Source organism: Taudactylus pleione, unplaced genomic scaffold (genome assembly GCF_031769625.1).
Source record: "Taudactylus pleione unplaced genomic scaffold, aTauple2 ptg000959l, whole genome shotgun sequence".
Lineage (NCBI taxonomy): Eukaryota > Metazoa > Chordata > Amphibia > Anura > Myobatrachidae > Taudactylus > Taudactylus pleione.
This window is the reverse complement of record NW_028285360.1, coordinates 6,083,449-6,104,949: the sequence shown is the minus strand read 5'-3', so window position 1 is coordinate 6,104,949 and position 21,501 is coordinate 6,083,449. Positions and strand designations below refer to the sequence as shown.

The following is a 21,501-nucleotide window of genomic DNA, read 5'->3' as shown; positions in this document are numbered from 1 at the left end:
AGAGGGTTAGGTATCCTAACTTGTTGGGATACAGGAGTCGGAATTCTGACTGCCGGTATCCCGAGCGCCGGCATCCTATACCCAACCCCCTGCGTTGTGCCTAGAAAAATGTCAGGAAAGTTTTCAGATGCAATCATGTCATATCAAATTTCACCAAGGGGAGGAAATCCTAATAAACTAATTCTCCTAAACATGGGTGAAATCTTCATATAACAGGGTACTAGGATGTAAGCAGTCACGCACAAAAAATCTTACATGTTACATTAATAAAAGAAGTAGCTTACACTCACCTCCATCCAGGCTGCGAGTGGCACGTTTGCTGGCAGTTCGCTCAAATTGGGGGGCAGGCCTATCAATGAGTGCACTGGCATGCCTTGTCTGGGCCTGTGTGCGCCCGCTGTAACGGAATTTGGATCCCAATGACAGGAACCTGTGTTTAGGGATTGACTCCGTAGATGTCAACCTGAAAATGTAAAAAATAAATATGCTGTATTTAGGAAAAAAATTGCAAAACAAATAAACCAATATGGGTAAAAAATAACTTACCTGAAAAATGTGTGATGCTCAACACAGACCTTCCAAAGTTTCTTGGCAGCTCGGTAACTTGGCAATTTAAATCCTATTGTACTTTCATACTGCTCCTGCTACCACAAAAGGAAAATAATTTAGTAAATATTTGGCAAATTATGTAATATATATATATGTATAATGTTACATTAATATTAAGATAAAACAGATATGTACCATACTGACTGTGTGTGTATGCTTGAGTCTTTTTATTAAGCTTTCCTTCAGTCTATTCTTTTTAAAAGGTGAACTGAGGAGAAATAGATGCTCCAAAATGTTTGTTATACAGTCAGCACTGCAGAGTTTTGTTGCACCATAATTTTAAATAATGATGATAATAAGTAAAGCAAGAAACCATTGCTAAGTTAGGGAGATGCTTTTGGTTTAATCTATGGGCAGTTTTACATTCATTCTTGTATAAAAGTTGAATTTCTACAGTCCTTGGTTAAGTTTCTTTTTTTAATCGAGAAGCTGGATAGATCTCTGAATATTGAATACATTGCTACTATCGTTTAATTCATGTTTAAAGGTACTTCATTTTACAGATGTGTCCAAATACAAGATTGCAGTCGTTTGAGTCGTGCTAAATATCCTTTCTCGGTGCGCCAGGTCCTGTGTGACTCGGCTTCTGTACACAAAGTGCTACAATGCAGCCAGAGTGACTTTTTTTCGCGCCAAGTTCCGTTGTACAGATTCATACTCAGTCGCATATCAAATTAATCATTGCAGTCCCATGAAGCGAGTTTGTCGCATTGACGCACATATGAGCGAAAAAGATGCGGAACACGTTCCATTGCTAGGTGTGGCTCACTTGTAGTGGGCATTTCGAGTCGCATGGGGTATTGAGGCTGTGTGTATGAGGACACATTTGTATGTTGTAAAAAAGCTGCAGGATTACAACAAATCATCCAGTGTCTACGCACTATTGCGCGCTCCCGTGCGTCCTTCATCTCAGTACAGGCAGATCTCAAGATCAGGTGGCCAGCACCATGTACTTGATGTGGCAGGGGGACCGATATATCGGGCAGTCGTACACTAGATCATGCAGTGTATACTGAACACCCAATATAATGTGCCATCGCTAGGTAAACACATCGTCTAGTATGTGCCTGGCTTAAGTCTGTGTATAAATCTTGAGTGTATCATAATCCAATGTTTCTTTCATACCTCTCCCGGGCGAATCTTGATGAAAAAGCTACTTCTTTTATATGAGATTTTCAAGACTTTGGGCCATGGGAAACGGTTGATTCTCAGATTGTCCTTGAAGACCATGAGACCCCCAGAGCAGACCCCAAGTTTAATGTCCACTCCCTCCAAGTCCTGAAATTCACAGTAGGATAGGTCATTCACTTATAAAAGTACTACATATTTTATGTAGTATATAACACACAAAAAGCTTAACAGAATTTTCAGACTAGCAGCTGTAACACACCACTTCTGTAAAACCTTCAAAAGCTGAAACAGCACAATGACCATTTACATTCAAGCATAAAATAACTTGCCTTGGATATATCTATGGTGCCCATATACAAAAATTCTGCTGGTAATTTAGGTTGTTTTAGATTCAAATGCCCAGAAATCACAGTGTTATATGGGTCCACATCTAGAATTTAAATGGGACTGGTGAATACTGAAAAGAGATGATAACTGCAAACTGATTGTTATCACCCAACTGTGCCCTAGCACTTAATGTCCAATTAGGACACATATGTTCACATACAGTACAGGTCACAAAACACCCCCATTTTTTCAGTTTGTCTCATTTTACTTTGAAATTAAAGCATAGAACAAATAAATAATTAGAGCTAAAAATGAAAACATAGAATAATTTTGTTTAACAAAATGTCATTTACATTTTTGACTCATCAAAGTAAACCCCTTTTAAAAATATAATCGGCAAACACACTTGTGGCATTCTTTCAAAATATTTTTGGGTAGTTCTTCTCAACACTGTTGCAAAAGTTCCTACAAATATGCTGCATTCATAGGTTGCTTTGCTTTCACCCTTCTGTCCAGTTCATCCCAAACCAAATATATAGGGTTTAGGTTTGGAGACTGTGCTGGCCATTCCATGATTTGAAGCTTACCATCTTATTATTTTTCTCACAGGTAGTTTTGAAATAGCCTGCAGGTATGTTCTGAGTCATTAAAATGCAGGAGAATGAATCCTTGACCAACTAGTTGTTGATCAGAGGGTATTGCATGGCACTGCAAAATTCTGTAGTAGTCCTTTTGGTTTAGGGTACCAGTCATTCTATGCAAGTTGCTGAATCGGGATCCAGCAAAAGAGCCCCAAGCCTGTCACACACTGAGGAACCATTCTTTGGCCCTCTCAACAGTGTACAAAGATACTCATTGATTCATTCATCGGACCATAAGACCTTCTTCCAGTCTTCACGTGTCCACTGGCAGTGCTTCAAGGCCCATGCAAGCTTCTTGTTCATTGCTGCAGAACAGCTGTAAAGTCTTAACCCAATACTTGTTCCATGAAAAGGTCTTTATTTTAAACTCTGAAATGTATATTATTTTTCAGTTTTTGCGAATTTAAACTATGTTTTAACCTCTAGCAGATTACCACCTTTGTATTGTATTTCAGGTTATTCACTGGACTTGAATTGCTTAAATTTGTGTAAAAACTTAAAAAATGGTGGTGTTCTAAAACTTTTGACTGGTAATGTAGATACAACCATGTTTATACTTGGGTAGAACTGCCATAGGTACAGACCCTTATAAAAAACCAAAGGATCTGTTGCCATAGTGGTAGTGTTTAACTCTGAAGTCTGCGAAGCACTACCTCAAAGCTTACATACCAAGAGCAGTACTATGCAGGAGAGCGGGCAGCGGTCAGCCCGGTGGTATTGTTAGCATGCTAGGCGCATTCACTTCTGGACCCACTCCTTGGAGTATAAAGTGGGATAGGATGTCTTTTATTAAAAAATAAATGTATGATAATAAAAACAAATACTATGTCATAGCAATGAGAAATCCTTTAAATTCTCACATTAGTATACTTTTCTATTTCACATATTTTGAAAGAAAAGTTGTAAATTAAATATTAATAAATGGACTGGATGATTTTACATCCACCACAACATTTACACTCTAAATACAATGATATATTGATATATAATCCATTAGGTCAGCAGCAATTCAGGTGAGACTGTAGCCTGGTTAATCCAGTTATTTCTAGCCTCTATTTAGCTTATAAAATAATAAGACAAACATGTTGCAAAATTAGTACTACAATTTTGAACGATTCTTTTTGCTGACTGAAGTGTATGGTTAAATTTTCATATTACTGAGTGCTACAGACATTATTTAAATGCATAGAAATTTATAATAAAAATGTCTATGTTTAGCTTCACAATAATACCTTGGCTTGGTGAATATCCACACCATACATCGTCAGCTTTTTGGCATTTTCTAAGAACTCCAAGTCAGCCTGGGCTGGGGTCATTGATCTGATGAACATACAAATGCAAAGATTAACATAGAAAATATATACGGTCAAGTTGTCCATATCCTCAGCTCAGTTGTGATTAACAAATAACTATGAAACATATATACTCACTGTAGAACTATAAAAAGAAAAATATATAAGGCAGGAACAGTATACAATGAGCTTCTAGCAGCTTTAATAAAGAATATTTTTACCCATATGCTTTGTTACAGTGGCACAGCCAACAAACCACAATCCTTCTAGCCAAATGCTCTGTGGACAGATGAAACTAAAATAGAGCTCTTTGGCAATGCAGACCAATGATTTGTTTATAGGCGACAAAATTAAGTTTTTAAGGAGAACACCACCATACCTACGGCTAAACATGTTGGAGAATCCATAATGTTGAGGGAGAGCTTTGCTGTCTCTGGTAATGGAGTTCTTAACGTAATTGTAGGAATCATGAAATCAGAAAATATCCAAGACATTTTGGAGTAAAATGTGCTACCAAATGACAGACAACTAGGTTTGGGTTGACGATCATGGGTCCTCTGGCACGATAAAGATCCAAAAGCACACATCCAAAACCACAAAAGAATAGTCGAAAAGGAAAAAAAATATACGGTTTTTACTTACCGTAAAATCTCTTCCTTGGAGTCCATCTGGGGGATGCCATTACCTCTGGGTTATGCATAGTGAGCTGTGGAGTCGAGCACTAATTAAGACTGGCTCCCACCCAATATATAACCCCCTCCTCTTCCACTAGAACCCGCAGTTTATGTTTAACAAAGCCAGAGAAAGACCCACGGAAGAACTGAGATAACCAACAGGTAACTAGTATGAAACCAAACAAGGGAGGGATCCCGGCATACCCCAGATGGACTCCAAGTAAGAGATTTTACAGTAAGTAAAAATCGTATTTCCTTTTTCATCTATCTGGGGGATACCAAAGCAAGCCAATTTAAGAGGGGAGAGTCAGAACCAGCCGCTTGAATAATTTTTTGCCCGACACTGGCGTCCCTTGCTCAAATGTATGGAGGCAGTAAAATTGTGTGTACAGATGACCAGGTAGCTGCTCTGCACAGCTGCTCAACCGAGGCACCATGCCGCACAGCCCAAGAAGCCTCGACAGCACGAGTTGAGTGTGCCCGAATTGTGTCCGGAACCGTCAGATTTGAAGACAAATATGCCTGCTGAATGGCAGAAGTGACCCATCTAGCGATGGATCCTTTCGGGGCTGGCCAGCCTATTTTTGAGACATCAATCAACACCAACAAAGAATCCATATATCTCAAAGACGAGTGCGTTCCAAGTAAATGCATAACGCACGTACCACATCCAACAGTGCTAAGGAAGAAGCTTCACTAGTCACTGAAGCCTGGTGAAAGGCTGGAAGGACAATATCTTGGTTAATGTGGAAAGCCGATACCACTTTTGGGAGAAAGGAAGGTCTAGTGCGTAACACCTCCCCATCCTCATGAAAAATAAGAAGCGGAAATTTACAAGAAAGAGCCGCTAACTCAGATACTCTTCTGGCCGAGGCAATGGCCAAAAGAAAAATAACCTTCAAAGTGAGGTATCGCTATTCTACAGAATCCAATGGCTCAAAAGGAGCCTTTTGAAGTGCATCCAAAAAAAAACAAATTCAAGTCCCAAGGAGGAACCAGCGGGACATAAAGTAGGCTGTATACGAAGAATCCCCTGCAAGAAGGTTTGAACTTCAGGAATGAAGTCAGATCTACAGGGCCGAAATTTGTCCCTTAAGAGAGGACAATCTAAGACCCTTAATCAATCCATCTTGCAAAAAAGACAAATGACGAGACACTCTGAACCTTCAGGTTTGAACTTGTGTCGTTCACACCAAGAAATATATATCTTCCATATCTGATAATAAATCTGGGAAGTGACTGGTTTGCGAGCCTGTATCATGGTTTTCACAACAGATTCTGAAAACCCTTTGGCCCTCAATATGTTGGATTCAAGAACCATGCCGTCAAAGTCAAGCGAGGCAAATCTGGGTGACGGCATGGACCTTGAAGTAACAGATCTGCACGCAGAGGCAGACGATACGGAACGTCAGCCAGCATGTTCCGAAGAACTGTGTACCAATGACGGCACGGCCAGTCTGAAGCCACCAGAATGACCGGCCGTGCCACTGATCGAATCCACTATATTACCCTGGGTAACATTACCCCAGAGGAGGAAATATGTATCCCAGCTGGAACACCCAAGGGGCTGTCATGGCATCCACCAGAGATGCCTGAGGATCCCGGGACCGAGATCTGTACCTTGGAAGTTTCTTGTTGAGACGAGAAGCCATTAGATCTATGTCTAGAAATCCCCATCTGGAAACTATTTCCACAAACACTTCCTGGTGTGAATCCCATTACCTTGGATGTACACTATGGCAACTTAAGAAGTCCACCTCCCAGTTGTCCACCCCTGGAATGTAAATTATCAAAATAGCTGGAACCCAACTTTCTGCCCAATGAAGGATGTGAGAAACCTCCCTCATTGCTCACCAGCTGTGTGTGCTCCCTGCTTGTTTATATAAGCAACTGCCGTGGCATTGTCTGATTGGATTCGCACTGGTAGGCTCCTTAGATGGGATTGAGCCTGAACCAATGCATACCGATTCACCCTTAATTCCAGTATATTGATGGAAAGAGAAGCTTCCTGGATGGACCAAAGACCCTGTAGGAGCATTGTCTAGAACCACCACCCCCCAGCCTGTTAGGCTGGCATCTGTGGTGACAATGATCCAATTTATTACTGACAATTGGCAACCCCTGTTCAGATTTGCATCCCGCAGCCACCATAGAAGTGACTGAGGGGTCTGCAGAGATCATCTGAACATCTGCCTGTTTAATCGAGGGTCTGACTTCATCCATCGATGAAACAATTGGTTTTGCAGTGGTCGGGTATGGAATCTGGCGAAAGGAACGGCTTCGAATGAAGCCACCATTTTTCCCAGTTATTGTCCTGAGGAAGAGCGTGGCTCGATACATGTTGACTTGTGACAGGAGTATCACACCATTCTGGATATCTTTCTAGGAAGAACTGGACAGCCATAAGGGAGCTGAGTGTGAGGTTCCTGAGCCTACAACTCTATACCATCTATATGCCCCATGGTTAAGTTTTTCTGGTAACATCTCCATCTACTACCATTAAGATTGTGACATTAATGCTATGATTATACTTTATTTTAATTGTCTCTTATGTGTTATAACTCAATAAATTGAGTAAACTATACTATATTGCTGTGAAACACTTTTTAACTTTCATTTGTGAGAGACATTTACCATTCATGTGACACCATACGTCGTGTCAACGGGAGAAGCAAATTTCTAAGGGAAGTGTTTGCCATTTATTTGCCTTTTGGCTTTGCCAGTATTGAATTATTGGGCATTATACTGTATGTATTGAAATTAGCGCCTCGTGTATGGTCATCTTTCTATATGTAGTGTCTTTTTGGAATATAGGGTGTATAACCAGACTAGACTAAAGCAGCTTGCTTTTTTTTTTTCCCTTCCATGCACCTGGGTTAAGTGTACTCATTGTTACATATTACCATTTTTCCCAGTAGCTGCATAGCCCTGAGGACTGAGATATGAGGCATCTGTAAAATGATCCTTATTTTGGATTGAATATCTGGAATCTTTGCCTGCGGAAGAAACACTCTGTGACACTGGGTGTCAAAGAGAAGACCCAAAAATACCATCCTCTGAGATGGAATTAAATTTGACTTGGGAAAATTGATGATCCAGCCGAATCTCTGGAGCATTCCTATGGTAATCTGAAGATGTTGTTGCAATAGGGCTATTGAAGGTGCCCACAGCAACAAATCGTCCAGATAAGCCAACACATTGCCCCCCCCCCACTCCTGAGTAGGGAGATCATGTGTGCCGTTACCTATGTAAAGACTCTGGGAGCGGTGGACAAACTGAATGGCAGAGCCTGGAACTGAAAATGCCGGTGCCCCACTGCAAACCGCAGAAGATGTTGATGATACCTCCATATAGAAATATGGAGGTAGGCATTCTTGATATCTATGGAGGCCAGAAATTCCCCTTTCTCCATGGAACCAATTACTGACCTTATGGACTCCATCTTTCATTTTTTTAAGTCGAGATAAGCATTTAACCCCCTGAGTTTGAGAATGGGATGAAACAACCTTTCTGGTTTGTCTACCAAGAAAAGACTGGAGTAAAACCCCAGGCCCTGCTGTAGTACCGGAATCAGAATTATTACTCCGGAATCGGAAAGTGCAGAAATTGCCTGTTTCAGAGCCGCCTTTTTTGCAACTATCCACAGGGAAAGGAGTGGAAAAGTATCTTTCTGGAACAGGACCCTCCAAATCTAAACTGTAACCCCTGGTTACCAGTTGACTTATCCAAAAATCCAGGTTGGATTGAATCCAAGTTTCCTGGAATTTGAGTTAGTAGCCTCCCACCAGAGGACGGGTCCCAGTCCCGTGAGAGTCATGTGGATTGACCTGCTGACTTAGCACCAGGGCGACGGGTGCCGGGGACACCACGCCCCCTAAAGAAACCTCCACGGAGACCCTTAGGCATACCCCGGAAGGCCTGAAAGCTTCCCCTGCCTTGGGTCCAAAAGAAACAAAACCTAGGAGATTTTGGTTTTGGAGTTTATACGGGAAGGTAAAGATTTTTGTCTCCTGTGACCTGAGAAATAATTTTAGTTAATTCTAGACCAAACAGAAAACCTCCTTCAAAAGGCAATGTCTCTAAAGCATGCTTGGACTCTGGGCCTGATTCAGAGCCGGACGCTATTTGCGAACGGTCGTTCCAAAAAAGGGGCCGGCTATTTAAATTGAGCACTCGCTCTTTGCGGTTTGTTGACGCCTCTATGTCTGAGCGAGCGAGCAAAAAATGCGCTCGCTATTTTGTAAAGACGCCCCTTTGCATCACACATCATCTCCGGTATTTATTAGATTAATCGGGTACATCGAAAGGCATCTGAACTGCTCGCAGTGCTTGTGGTAGGTTTTTCCTACCGCTATCACTGCGAGCAGTTCAGGCTAAAAGACAACCAAGTGACGTGGTCGATGATGCTCCTTTACTAATTATGCACTCCCATTAAACGCCCTTTTGACCATTAGGCACGCCTGCGTTCGGATCTCCACTCTCCTGTTTTCAAGCACCTTCCCCTGTTACCACCCACAAACGGTACATTCTGTCAATCAAATTAGCAGCCCCTCGCTGTTTTGCGAGAGCACGATTTCCGACCGCAATGGCTGGTTTGCGCATGCGCATTACGACCCATACGCATGCGCAGTTGTGCGAACATCGCTCAGACCGAACGAGCGGCCACTTATGAGCGGCTCTGAATCAGGCCCTCTGTGTCTGCCTTCCATGTTATAAACCATAGAGAACGTCTGGGGGAAATGGCCAAAGAAGATATATGAGACTGTACATGAATAGTATCTATTAAAGCATCACCTATATAGGTCAGAGCTTCCGAAATCTTATCAGCTAAAGAACTAGCTTCAGACAAACCCTCTGATTGAAACACAGCAATCATCTGGGTCATCCAGGAATTGATAGTCTTTATCACCCAGGCACTAACCAGAACAGGGCGCAGCGAGACTCCTGACAAAGTGAATATAGACTTAAGTACAACCTCATTCTTTCTATCCATAGGATCTTTAGGTGTTACAGACTGTGTTGTGGGAATAACAGTATTCCTGACCAACCTAGCAATTGGAGCATCCACCATGGGTGGAATTTCCCAAAGCTTGGTATCTTCTTCTGAAAAAGGATAAAGATATTTAAATTTTTTCGGAATATGACATTTGGAATCAGGTTTTAATATTTCTTCAAAATGTCAAAATTCAGGGAAAACAGATTCATTTCTTTCTTTAAATGTAAGAAGAAACATGTAACTAGTCACTGGAATTGCTGTTTTCTGTAGATGCAAAGTCTCCCTAACCGCATCTATCAACATAGAACCCCTGAATCAGAATGGGAGTCATCCTCCCAGTTTGAGGTGTCTTCCCAGTCATAAACCAATTCCCCTTTTTCCTGGGAGGAGGCGGCTGAAGCCTCATCTCCAGGAAAATCCACTCAGGACAGACTTGAAAGTCTCTTAGTGGCTGTTGCCCCTGCTGACATTACCATTTTCTTTAGGGATGTTGCCATCTCAACGAGACAATGTCCCATATCCTGACCCATCTGGGCTCTACCAAGGTTTCAGACAAACTAGGAACTGGAGCACAGGGTATCATAATTTGCATGAGAGTGACGTAAATCGCCTATGGCCTCATCCAAAGACCTGGCCCAATCAGGCATCACCGACTGTTCAGCCGAACCTCCCAGTAATGAATATCCTTGTGAACAACCTGCACAGAGCTTTCCTGGTTCCGTACAACCATTTGGCAACTTTTTATCACATTTTGAACAAGTATAAAAAGTGACTAGCAGTTTTTTGGAACATTTTCCTGGCTTCTCCATATTAGGAGAGAGAAGGACAATTCGAACCAATACAGATAGCTATCTAAATTCCACTGGAATTGAATAGAAAAACACCAAAGAAGGGTTTTTTTTTTTGTTGTTTTTTTTTTAAAACAACAAGCACTGCTTCTAAAATAACAGCTAAAAGAGAGGAGGCTTAATAAGACTCTAAATCACCTATCTGCCTCCTTGAAGTCCACATTCACTCGCAAAAAAACAAAGGAAAACAAAGACTCTTCCGTATAAAACAATGCATATTACTGCCTAAATTCCTGAGAAATAGTGCAGTAAATGTGCTTATATATATTCATAACAATGTTATAAGACCAACATATATCACTAGGTTATTAACCTAGTTTCACTGCTTATCTGATAATAGACAGCCACCCCCCTGTAATTTGCAGTGAGTCTCAGCCAAGCAGAACTCCAGCAGCGCTCAAACACCTGCCAAAATAGTGTTTGGGGCGTGGCTATGGAGCCCTGTGAGCCTGCTGTCTCTCAAATACCTGGGGAGTGTGGCCGGGCACGCTGTCAGCGTCCAGCTACTTTCAGGACGCCTAACGTCATCATAGGTGTTTCCTAGCCGCCGGCGCTTCCATCCAGAGAACCACAGAGCTCTGATTGTACCTCAGCTCACAGTGATGATGTCATAGACGGTGTTCCTACACGTGCAGCGTCGCCGCGTCACTACATAAGAAGCATCTGATGAAGAACCCTGGAGGTTCAAAACGCATTAAGCAAGTGACTGCACTTTCCTGGTTATAACCTCTTTGGACCTGCCAATTTGTTTGAAACCAGCTGGAACTTTCTAAAGCCACTTCATAGGACATCTGGTAACCGGAACGATCTTGTACCTGTAGCCACTCACTATTACCATCGGAGGAGTGAAGGCAAGCTCCAGCTCATCCATTGAACTGCTGGCGAACCCATTATGTGGTGATATGCTTTTATATCTGTATTAAATGTGAGTGCAATGTTAAAATTAAACCTTTTTATTATTTGAAGGTTTTCTGCACTATGGTCTTTTATTTTTGTTTATGAGTTTATAGTTACTCCATTTAAAGAGAGTGACCTCCTGAAAAGCTACGGTGATTTGGGAAATGAGAAGGATATCTGATCTACCTTAATTAATATGGAACTATTTGGGACATTTTCTTGAGTAAGCAATCAAGTTTATTATCCTAAGGAAGTGGGACATCACCACTCCTGTTTAACCCTAGATCCACCATCTAGGGTTCCTATGCATGAGAGCTAAATCCTGCCATTGGGTAAAGGAATCCTGCAAACATTCAAGAGCTTCAACAAATTGCAATGGAAGAGTGGGAGAAACTACCAGCAGACAGGTGCGAGAAGCTTATATATGGCTAGAAGAAACACTTGGAGGAGGTCCTTGTTGCCAAAGGGTGTGCAAACACATATTAAGGAAGGGTGTCTTTAATACTGTCCTGGTCATATTTTTATTTCCTCTTTGACATTACAACATGTAAGTTGAAAAGGATTTTTTTTTTGTTCACGACTTTGGACATCCTATTAAAATATTCTGAGGATGCAAAGTTGGTACATTTCCATTTACTTTTGAAAATATTGTACAGATTGTACTAAAATTTGTACCAATAATGTTGAAGAGTACAATGTATAGAAAATCTGCAAGAATATAAAGAAATGAAATAGTAAAGCAACAACAGAACAGAAATTATAAAAACAAAGTAGAAGATTAGCGCTATTTAGATTCTAAGGGGTACATGTAAAAGCCTGCAAACTGCTGGCATAGGACTGGCCGGTGTTTTAAAGTAGCAGTCATTTAAATGGCAAAATCAACTGCTACTTTAAAACATTGGGCAGTCTCGCACAGGACTCGTTGATGCCTGCAGTCAGCAGGCTATTACATAGTTCCCTAGGTCTCCGAAAGTTCTCCATTTTCACCTGTAAGACTTGTGCAGTTCTGCAACCTTTACCTCCAGATCCTTGGTCTGATTTGGACTCAGTTTAAACTCACTAACATAGTCTGTGCCATGGAGATCTTCATCATAATCGCCCACTTCTGACTGGACAGTGTAAGAGCCCAAAAGAGCTAGGGTAGCAAATGAGCATGGCAGATGCCCACTTAGGATATCCTGGCGCAGCTGGAGGCACAGGTTATATCTATAAGAAGAAAATGAAAGAGTGAAAATGGTCATTATATAGTAGTAATCTGGTGGCAGTAGGAAAGACTTATAAAAGTTTTAACCTTGTTAAATTAAAAAAAGTAGTTCTCAGATTTAGCTCTCCATGACACTGTAATTTGTTGATCATATACAGACAAAGATAAATATATAGTCATGACTATATACTTTTATCTCAACAGTTCTAGACACAGTAAAACAATTCTCAAAGCCTCTCTCATTGAGCAGTAATGTGAGCAACATGTGTTAAAAGGTAAGCCAGTCTTCTAAACAAAAAACAAAGGCCCTGATTCAGACCCACTCGCAAGCGGCTGTCCGCTCGCAAGTGGGTCGATGGTCTGCACTGAGCATGCGCACGACGGAGGGAGCTCCGTCGTGCGCATGCTCCAGACGCGACGAGCGAAGGAAAGTCCTTCGCTCGTTGTGTCTGATCAAAGGGGGCGTGCTGTCGATGTTGATTGACAGCACGCCCCCTTTGGTGGCCGCGTCTCCCGTCAGAAGCCGGCCCACTGACATCACTATGGTCACGACCATCGCGGCCATCAAACTGCACGCTCGTATAGGCTGTGGGTGGTGACCCACAGCTATACGAGCGTCCAGGAGGACGCTCCATTTTTATGGAGGGCGGCCCTCATTCAGAGCGTGCGCTCTGCTCAGAGTGTACGGCTCTGAATGAGGGCCAAAATCATCACTTTTTCTCATCAAGAACCACAAGCAAATTACCCTTATCACTACCCTTTGCGGAAAGGTCAGTCCATACAGAAGAATGCACCACAATGTACCAATGCTGTAACATGATGAGTCAGGAAGGGGAATAGAGGAAAATGAGAGTTATGGTAAGAACTTACCTTTGTTAACTTTCTTTCTTCGAAGTCCATAGGGTCCACCTTGGGGTGTAGGTGAAGGGAACCAATCCGGGCACCACGCAGTTAAAGCTTTCAGCTGCCAGGATGCCATGGCCCACTCTCCCTATACCCCATCCCCAAGCCAGAGGCACCTCAGTTGGTAAAAAGCCAAAGGCTGGAGGAGGATAAGAGAGAAGGAGGTCTGGAAAACTCAAGAATCACACACTCACAGAGATGGAGACGGGAATCCGGCGACCAGTATGATAGCCCATATGAAGCCAGGTGCGGCAGGACGGGTGCCCTGTGGACTCTATGGACTTCGAAGAAGGAGAGTTAACAAAGTTCTTACCATAACTCTCATTTTCTTCTTCAGGGTCCATAGGCTCCACAGGGACTATTTACATTATTCCAGCAACACTATAGAAAATTATAAAATAATATCCCTAAACGACAACTGCACCGCCTCCGTTAAAAACACCACATCACAGGCAGTGGAGCTCCTCTCTGTAATCAAAAATAAAAACTAACAATAAATCTTTTGGCTGAAGCCCGAACTTACACTTCTTCCTTATATAAACTCTGTTGCATAAAAAGAATAGTTGCAAATAAAAGATGAACTCTTATCAGTAAATGTAGCTCTGCTTCCAATAAGATGAGTAATACTATTAAACAGATCTATTTTCTACTGTTATTCAATCCTGTCTGCAACTTACCTAGGCCTAACACCTTCTGTTATTTTCAAATGGGCAAAAACATTTCAAGAATCTTCTGTCACTTGGCTTATTTTCACAAAAAATTCTTATAAAAAGAATATATGAACACTTAAAGGAGAACGAATATGCCAAAACACTAGGTGTTTGACTTATTCCTATGTGTTTGATAAAACGAAAAATGTGTGTACTTGTGAGTCCAAACAGACATTAATTCATTTATATAAATTGCAATTCTGATTGCCATCGGGTCGCACCACTCTTGCAGTGGGGGTCTGTTTCCTTGAACAGGGGAGAAACATTCTGAGGAGGCTGCTGACACAGTATCCAACAAACCGAATCAAGACCCTGGGTAGACAGGAAGCTTTGTGGCTATCCGGAAATAAATCACTACAACCTGATGACCTTAATGAACACATTGACTTGGAATTTATAAAATCTACTATATTGTGGTGCCTGTCTCTTTGTCCGATATATTTGGTATGTATTAATTGATGTAAGTTGGGCATTTGTCTCTATATACCTGCACATTCTAAACATGTCAGAACCTCCATATGTGAATTACCTTATTGAACAACCAGTATATTACAACATCTTTGTACAAGTGATTTTTTGTATATGTACCACGAACCTGTTAGCAATTTAGTAAAATATAACCACATTGGTAAATATCGAGGTGTCCCTCAATATGCTGGGGAAGAGAGTCTTAAATAGTACTCCTAGGGCTGTATTAAATTCAGTGCGATGTTGAATAGCTGCGGGAGGGAGCTCCTGAAGCTATTCAATACACCGCGCTGTTTGGGCGGCTAAAGGATTTCTTCTCGCACCTATTTTTTCTAGACCAATTCAATTCTTTTACGGCTAGTCTGACAATTTCAATTCCTGACAATTGGAGGCTGAAATTCTCTGTTTATTTCTCTTATGAATTTTTTTTAAAAAACAGTATTTTTTTTTTATGTAAAGATGCCCTAAATTCCACAAATAGGAATGTTAAGTTTGGGTTACCTCCTGTCTTTTATACAGAAGTGGTTTCTCCCTCCCCATTTGAAAGTTGCAACAACTGCTGCATAGTGCAGAAGTCAGTACCAGCTACTAGAAGAGGACATAATCTAGGAGCATAGGAGAGGTTTTGAAGAGGGCAGTAGACTACATCCAAAATACAAATCCAAAATTCAGGATTAGAAGAGGAGGAGCACTTCCAGCATATTTGGTTTTGTATAAAGTTGTTTGTTCTCTTTCACAGACTTTTTTTTTCTTTCAAAATGGAGTCTGCTTCTGATACTGTTTGCATATTTATGCTTGCAGCCAGTGCAAATGAATCCAGAAAACAATGGCTGGAGGAGCACTGTAATAAAAGTGTATTTCCAAGCAGAGAACAGGTTCTGACGCCACGGATCCCTAGGCCACATCTTTACTGCGAAAGACTTGTGCTTGACGGGATTCCAGAGAATCAGGTGGTAAAGTTTTACCGCCTGTCCACTTCGGCAATATATACTTTGTATGACTTAATAAAGGATGATTTGGAACCTCTGGCACCAACCAACAGAGCAGTTGTAGATATTTGCAAACTGCTGGGCATTTTTCATTTTTTAGCCTCGGGGACTTTCCAGCCCACAGTGGCTATTGTTGCTGGATTGTCTCAGCCAACATTTACCAGAGTCTTGTCTCAAGTCCTTAAAGCAATAAGGAAGCACTGTTGAAAATATAAAAAATTCCCGAGAGAGGCAGAGTGGCGCTCTGATTTCTGATTTCACTTTCTCTATTTGCTATCTAGGAGTACTATTTAAGACTCCTAACTTCCCCCGCATAATGAGGTACAGCACAAATGTTACCAATGTGGTTATATTTTACTGGATTACTAACAGGCTCACGGTGATACTTTTTAGTGTGTGATCGCACTATTTATCACCTTAGTTTCACCTATAGTTTGCCTCACTTTACCTACAAGGGTTAACCCCCTTGCTTTCCAAAATTACCAATTTTCTTTGGGTATTTTTTTTTTTTTTATATATACATATGTTTCAAATTTTTTTCATACTTTATTTATATGTGTATTTGTGTTTGCAATTAAGGATCTATTTAAATGTGCATTTTAATTGATAGTGCTCATTTCAATTTAGCTGAGTCAATAGGATCTATTTGAATGTAATTTTTGACATTTGTATCCTGGCTGATGTGCATTTGAATAGTGCTTATTTTATTTTAGCTGTAGTAATAAAAGTATTTTAACTTGGAATTGTGTCCACTTTCCCCACCAATGTGTTCTCTGTGATTTGGAGGATTATTCTAAAGCCACAATCACAAAACCCTGTTTTCGACAAGAGCTGTGAGATATATCAGAGAGTCATGGGAAAACAACAGGTGCATGGGGAAGCTCCTAGCTGGGTTGGGTGATTCTTCACTTCACCTGGGAGTGTATATATTTAAACATAATTTTCAGTTTAACTGTATGTAACCAATGAAGAGCAAAATTGTAAGATGTGGGCTAGTCGTGAAAGTCAAGTGCACATGGGAGTTCGTTCCCAGTCCTCCTCCCTTCCATTCCTGGCAGAAAACTAGCGGAGACACAGAACCTCCCAAAAACCATTTATAGGGGTCTAGGTCACTGGGGGTCTAGTATAAAAGATAGATAGATAAAAGATTGACAATGTATAGATAGACACCAGATGTTAGACAGGCAATAGGTCGACAGGGACAAAAGGTCGACAGAGACAAAAGGCTGACACACTAAAAGTTGACAGTTACAAATGGTTGACAAGGTCAAATGGTTGATACATCTTATTATTTTTTCTAACCCTAATCTTTACCCTAACCCTCCCTCCTGGTGCCTAACCCTAATCGTTGGGGTAGGTGCCTGACCCTAACCGTCCCTTCTAGTGCCTAACCCTAATCCTCCGGTAAGTGCCTAACCCTCCAATAAGTGTCTAACCCGAGAAAAAAAAAGTGCTGAACATTTGTTTGTCAACCATTTGTGTCGATATTTTGAACATGTCGACCATCTGCAACAGCGGACATTCTCCATGTCGACATTTTGTCCCTGTCGACCGTCTGTCCCTGTCAACAAATATTGCCTGTCTAACATCTGGTGTCTATCTAGACATTGTCAACCTTTTAACTGTCTATCTATAGTCCGGTATCCGGTCACTGAACCTGTTCATCTTTGCAAGATGGTTGACACAGCAAGCATAAAATATTGCACATTCTACTTTCCAAGTTCTGCAAAGTGCTCTTAAAAAAAAAAAAAAGGAAAAGGGGAACGTTTAAGTGAACATAAACAAACATTTTATTATATATTATTTATTCCACTTTGCTGGAAGATTGCATATTGTTATTGATTACAAAGAATGATTTCCTTGTAATACCCTGAACGTGAGAGGAAACCCCTGTGGAAAAACCTATGAGCAAGTGAAATTGTTGCATTGTTGTAGGTAACGGACATTTCATCTCAAAAAACTAGAATTCAACATTTGCATAGTCAGTGACATTATAACAAATATGAGTTGTGCATTGTGATAGAGGTAGTGTGGGCATCTGCACCATTTGCCTGACATTCAAACAAATGTACAATGGATAGTCGCAGGTTAAGATTCATCAATGACCAGCTATCACAATGCTTTTGAAAATTAACAAATCGATAATAAACTAACTTTTTTGGGTTTAGATCAGAAAATCACAAAACACGCATGTGCCATTACCTGGTTATATCTTCTGTGAGTTGAGCAGGGTCTGGTGGATAAAACTTTACATTGAAGGTGAAGTCCCATCGAGCTCCTGTGCAGAATAAATAATCGTACACATTTTAGTATATTAAAAAAAATATTAAAAAAATTATAATGTTAGGCTAGTGCCAACTGCAGGTGACAAATATAGGTACCACTGATTTATGCCAAATAAATAAAAGTAGCGTAGTTTGCACTACAAGCTTCATATAGCCCAATACAATACTTATTATGAGAGTAATAAAGTAGCCAAACTAAAACGGACCTTAATAGTAAAAATTGAAAATGCCATTGAAATATGGACAATTATTGGGCGCTATTCAATTCAGCGTGAATTGAATAGCGCTGGGAGGGAGCTCCCGGAGCTATTCAATTCAGTGCGATCTTTACTCAGATGGGAAGTAGTTAAGTTGGGGAATGCTGGTTCTCGCGATTTAACCTGGGTGTTTAGTTGCGAGAACCGGCATTCTCAGACTACAGTGCAGACCGTGAGGCTGTTCGCTCTGACCTTCAGGTGGGTGCGAGGAGAAATCATTAGTCAGACTAAAGAGTGCGCTGAGTTGAATAGCTCTGGGAGCTCCCTCCCTGTGCTGTTCAATTTACACTGAATTGAATCACCCCCATTGAAAGAGAAAACAAAAATAACATGCAGCAACCATAAACCTACTTAAATCTCATAATTTTATGTGTTATGGGTGTTTCAGCACCCATAACACAAGCATGCAAGAAAGCAAGATTTGCACTATACAATGTCTATATGGTCTTCAAAAGTGTATGAAAAACAAACAAAAAAAAATGTGAATGCATTAAACATACAGACATACAAAAAACTAGACAAGAAACTATCTTGAGTAGTTGTTTTAGCAAACAGCTAGGGTTAGGCTGTACACTAGAAACGGTTAATGGCTAGCTTCACCTTAAAAGGACAAAGGGTCTGATTCAGAGGTACACACAAAGCCAATGTTTGCTGATCTGAGCGATTTTATTGTTATACTGCGCATGCATATAAGTCGCACTGTGCATGCTCCAAGTGAGATTACCAATGGCAGTCGCATTGAGGACTTGGACGCTGTGTGACTGACAGAAACATTTATGGAAGGTTATGGAGGATGGTGAGGCAAACCCAGGCGTGTAGAGTCCATTTTCGGGGTGTCTCAGTCTGTGAATGCGAATTTGTATGCAGTGGTTAAAGCTTAGTAGCAACGGAAATTCTGTTTGAAAATAGGGTTGCTCAGAAGATCAATGGTTTGTACACAAGCGGCGGATTTGACATGGCACTAATAAGAGCCTCAGTACAAATTCCCGCGGCTGCGACATTTGCATATTTTTGCGCAACTGCTGCGTACAGAATCGCAGCAGTCACGGGAGTGTTGTGCACCTCTGAATTAGACTCAAAATGTCCTACCTCCTCCCAACCACCCACTAAGTTAATGAGAAATCACCCCCCATTGCCATTCCAATTCTGTTGCTCTCAGCACTATCTATTGGCAACCTATGGGAATTGAAAAGTTAACAATGCTGCTACTTTGCAACACAGGTTGCAATTGGACAGAGCAGCCAGCTGCTGTATCCTGCATGCTCGAAGTTGCATTTTTTGCAAATCTGTGAAATAATTTCTCAAGCGGAGACAGCCAGTTATTTGGTAAGGAATCAGTATGATTTACTGCCGGCCGCATCTCGCATCAAATCCTGGCAGCAGAAGCCCGACAGGTGAAGATCCCGAAAGGTAAGTATTAACTAACCTAATCCCTCCCCCCTAACCATCCCTTAGGGGCACCTAAACCTAACCCCCCCCTTCCCCGCAACCTAACCCTAAGTCTCCCGGGGGGGGGGGGTGGGTGCCTAACCCTAACCTCCCCCGGGGGAGCCTAACCCCCCTTCCCCTAGCCTAACCATAACCCCCCCGGGGGCCCCTAACCCCCCCCCCCCCCTCCTGCAGCTGTCCGTGCCCGGCTTACCTTCGATCGGTATGGCGGGTGTCGGGCTCCCGGCGTAGGTCTAATGACAGAAGTCCAGATTTCGATGCCTGTCATTTGTACCTTGCCGGGATTAAACAGTCGGGAAGCCGGCGGTTGGCATTGCGACCGTCGGCTACCCAACTGCTTCCCTTTGGTAAAGGCAGTTTGTTATATCTGCTTATTGTCTGTTGCCAGTCATAGATTTTACATTATTCAGAAAACTTTCCATATATTTGACAAAAGTTTTATTGGAATTGTTTCCACAGTTAATGAATAATCTGGTTTTGAATGTGTTAGAAGCTTTTGCAAATTAAAAAAACAGTGTAAATTAGTTCATAGAGCATATATTTCAACAATTAGGCTTGCTAAAACAAGGCATGTGCTAAAAATATGGTATGGTGCTATCAAATGTAGATCATATTTGCTATGCTTATACCAAAGTAAATAGTTATATAGAACAATACAATGAGTTTTCTTTAAATTGATGTACAGGTCTGTGATGTTCTTTTAACACCTGTTTCAATATTTCAGGCTTCTTTACCAATGATTATACAAAAATGTAAGTGGAAACTTCTTATTCTTATTTACACTGTACATGACAAATATTTAATTGTTTTCTTAAGCTGGGTACACATCGAGCGATGTGTACCCTGCCGATGTGTCGGTCCGACGGGTCGTCTTAATTCTGTATATTGTAATGATTACCATAAAATCAATCTTCTGACCTTTGCAGGTTTGGCTGCAATTAGTGGGAAAATTAATAACAATCTCAGAGCCTTTAGAACCTTCTCCTTCATTCACTTAAATGTTTTAGCTGTCACTAAAGACAACTAAACATTTCTGCCATATACTAGATTGGCCGCAGTCAACTCTAAGTACTGTTAAGGGGCCTATCCATTAGCAGATAAATTGAACGACTGAACGATATATCGTTCAGTCGTTCAATTTATCTGCTATGGATAGTCCCTGAACGATGACAGATGCGCACTCCTGCGGCCTATAAATTGAATCTTTCTTCTCTCCAACATATTGGTCAATTATCGCATATCGCTGCCAGATATTAGAAATATCCTGCAGTTTATATGCGTTAAACAACGAACGATATTAGCAGCAGCTACAGAGCGCTGCAGAGGAAAAAATCCACTCCCTGAATGATGTCATGCGATATCGTTCATCGTTCGTCTTTTGCCAAAATCTGTCATGTACATGACAGATATCTCAGCACAGCCACCGGAATTTTCAATAGATATCTTTTGTCTTTCATCGTTCAGAAAAACATCTGCTAATGGATAGACCCCTTAACAGCTCAGTCATGAACCTGTAGGCCACACAAGCTCACAGAATGCATCCACTAAAGCTGCATACATACACAACGATTTAGTAAATGAACGATTTTAGTAAACGATTTTCGTTCATTTTTTCAAGGGAAAAATGAACGAAAATCGTTTACTAAAATCATTCATTTACTAAATGTAATGAACGATTTTTTTGAACTACAAACCATTTTTGCATATTCCATTACTGAAAATCGTTGAGTTGATCAGTCTGACTGAACTACAAACATGAACGCGCATGAACGATAATTGTTCATCGTTTTAACTCAGAAAGTGATCGATTTTTTCAACGAT

At 41.1% G+C, this 21,501-nt stretch overlaps 1 protein-coding gene across 12 annotated transcripts in view; it reads right to left on the bottom strand.

Annotated features, from left to right (window-relative positions):
* EPB41 (erythrocyte membrane protein band 4.1) overlaps positions 1–21,501 on the bottom strand; it is a 187,997-nt gene that overhangs the window by 90,688 nt on the left and 75,808 nt on the right. For 10 of the 12 annotated variants that reach the window (XM_088460013.1, XM_088460014.1, XM_088460016.1 and 7 more), the window contains 6 exons: positions 17,892–17,967; positions 12,403–12,621; positions 3,941–4,028; positions 1,735–1,887; positions 547–644; positions 291–463 (listed from right to left, as the gene is read on the bottom strand). In XM_088460013.1, coding sequence (XP_088316139.1) covers positions 291–463; positions 547–644; positions 1,735–1,887; positions 3,941–4,028; positions 12,403–12,621; positions 17,892–17,967 — 807 coding nt within the window. Of the gene's footprint in view, positions 1–284; positions 464–546; positions 645–1,734; positions 1,888–3,940; positions 4,029–12,402; positions 12,622–17,891; positions 17,968–21,501 lie in introns of all 12 variants that reach the window. The other 2 variants (XM_088460011.1, XM_088460008.1) reach the window with 2 other exon arrangements.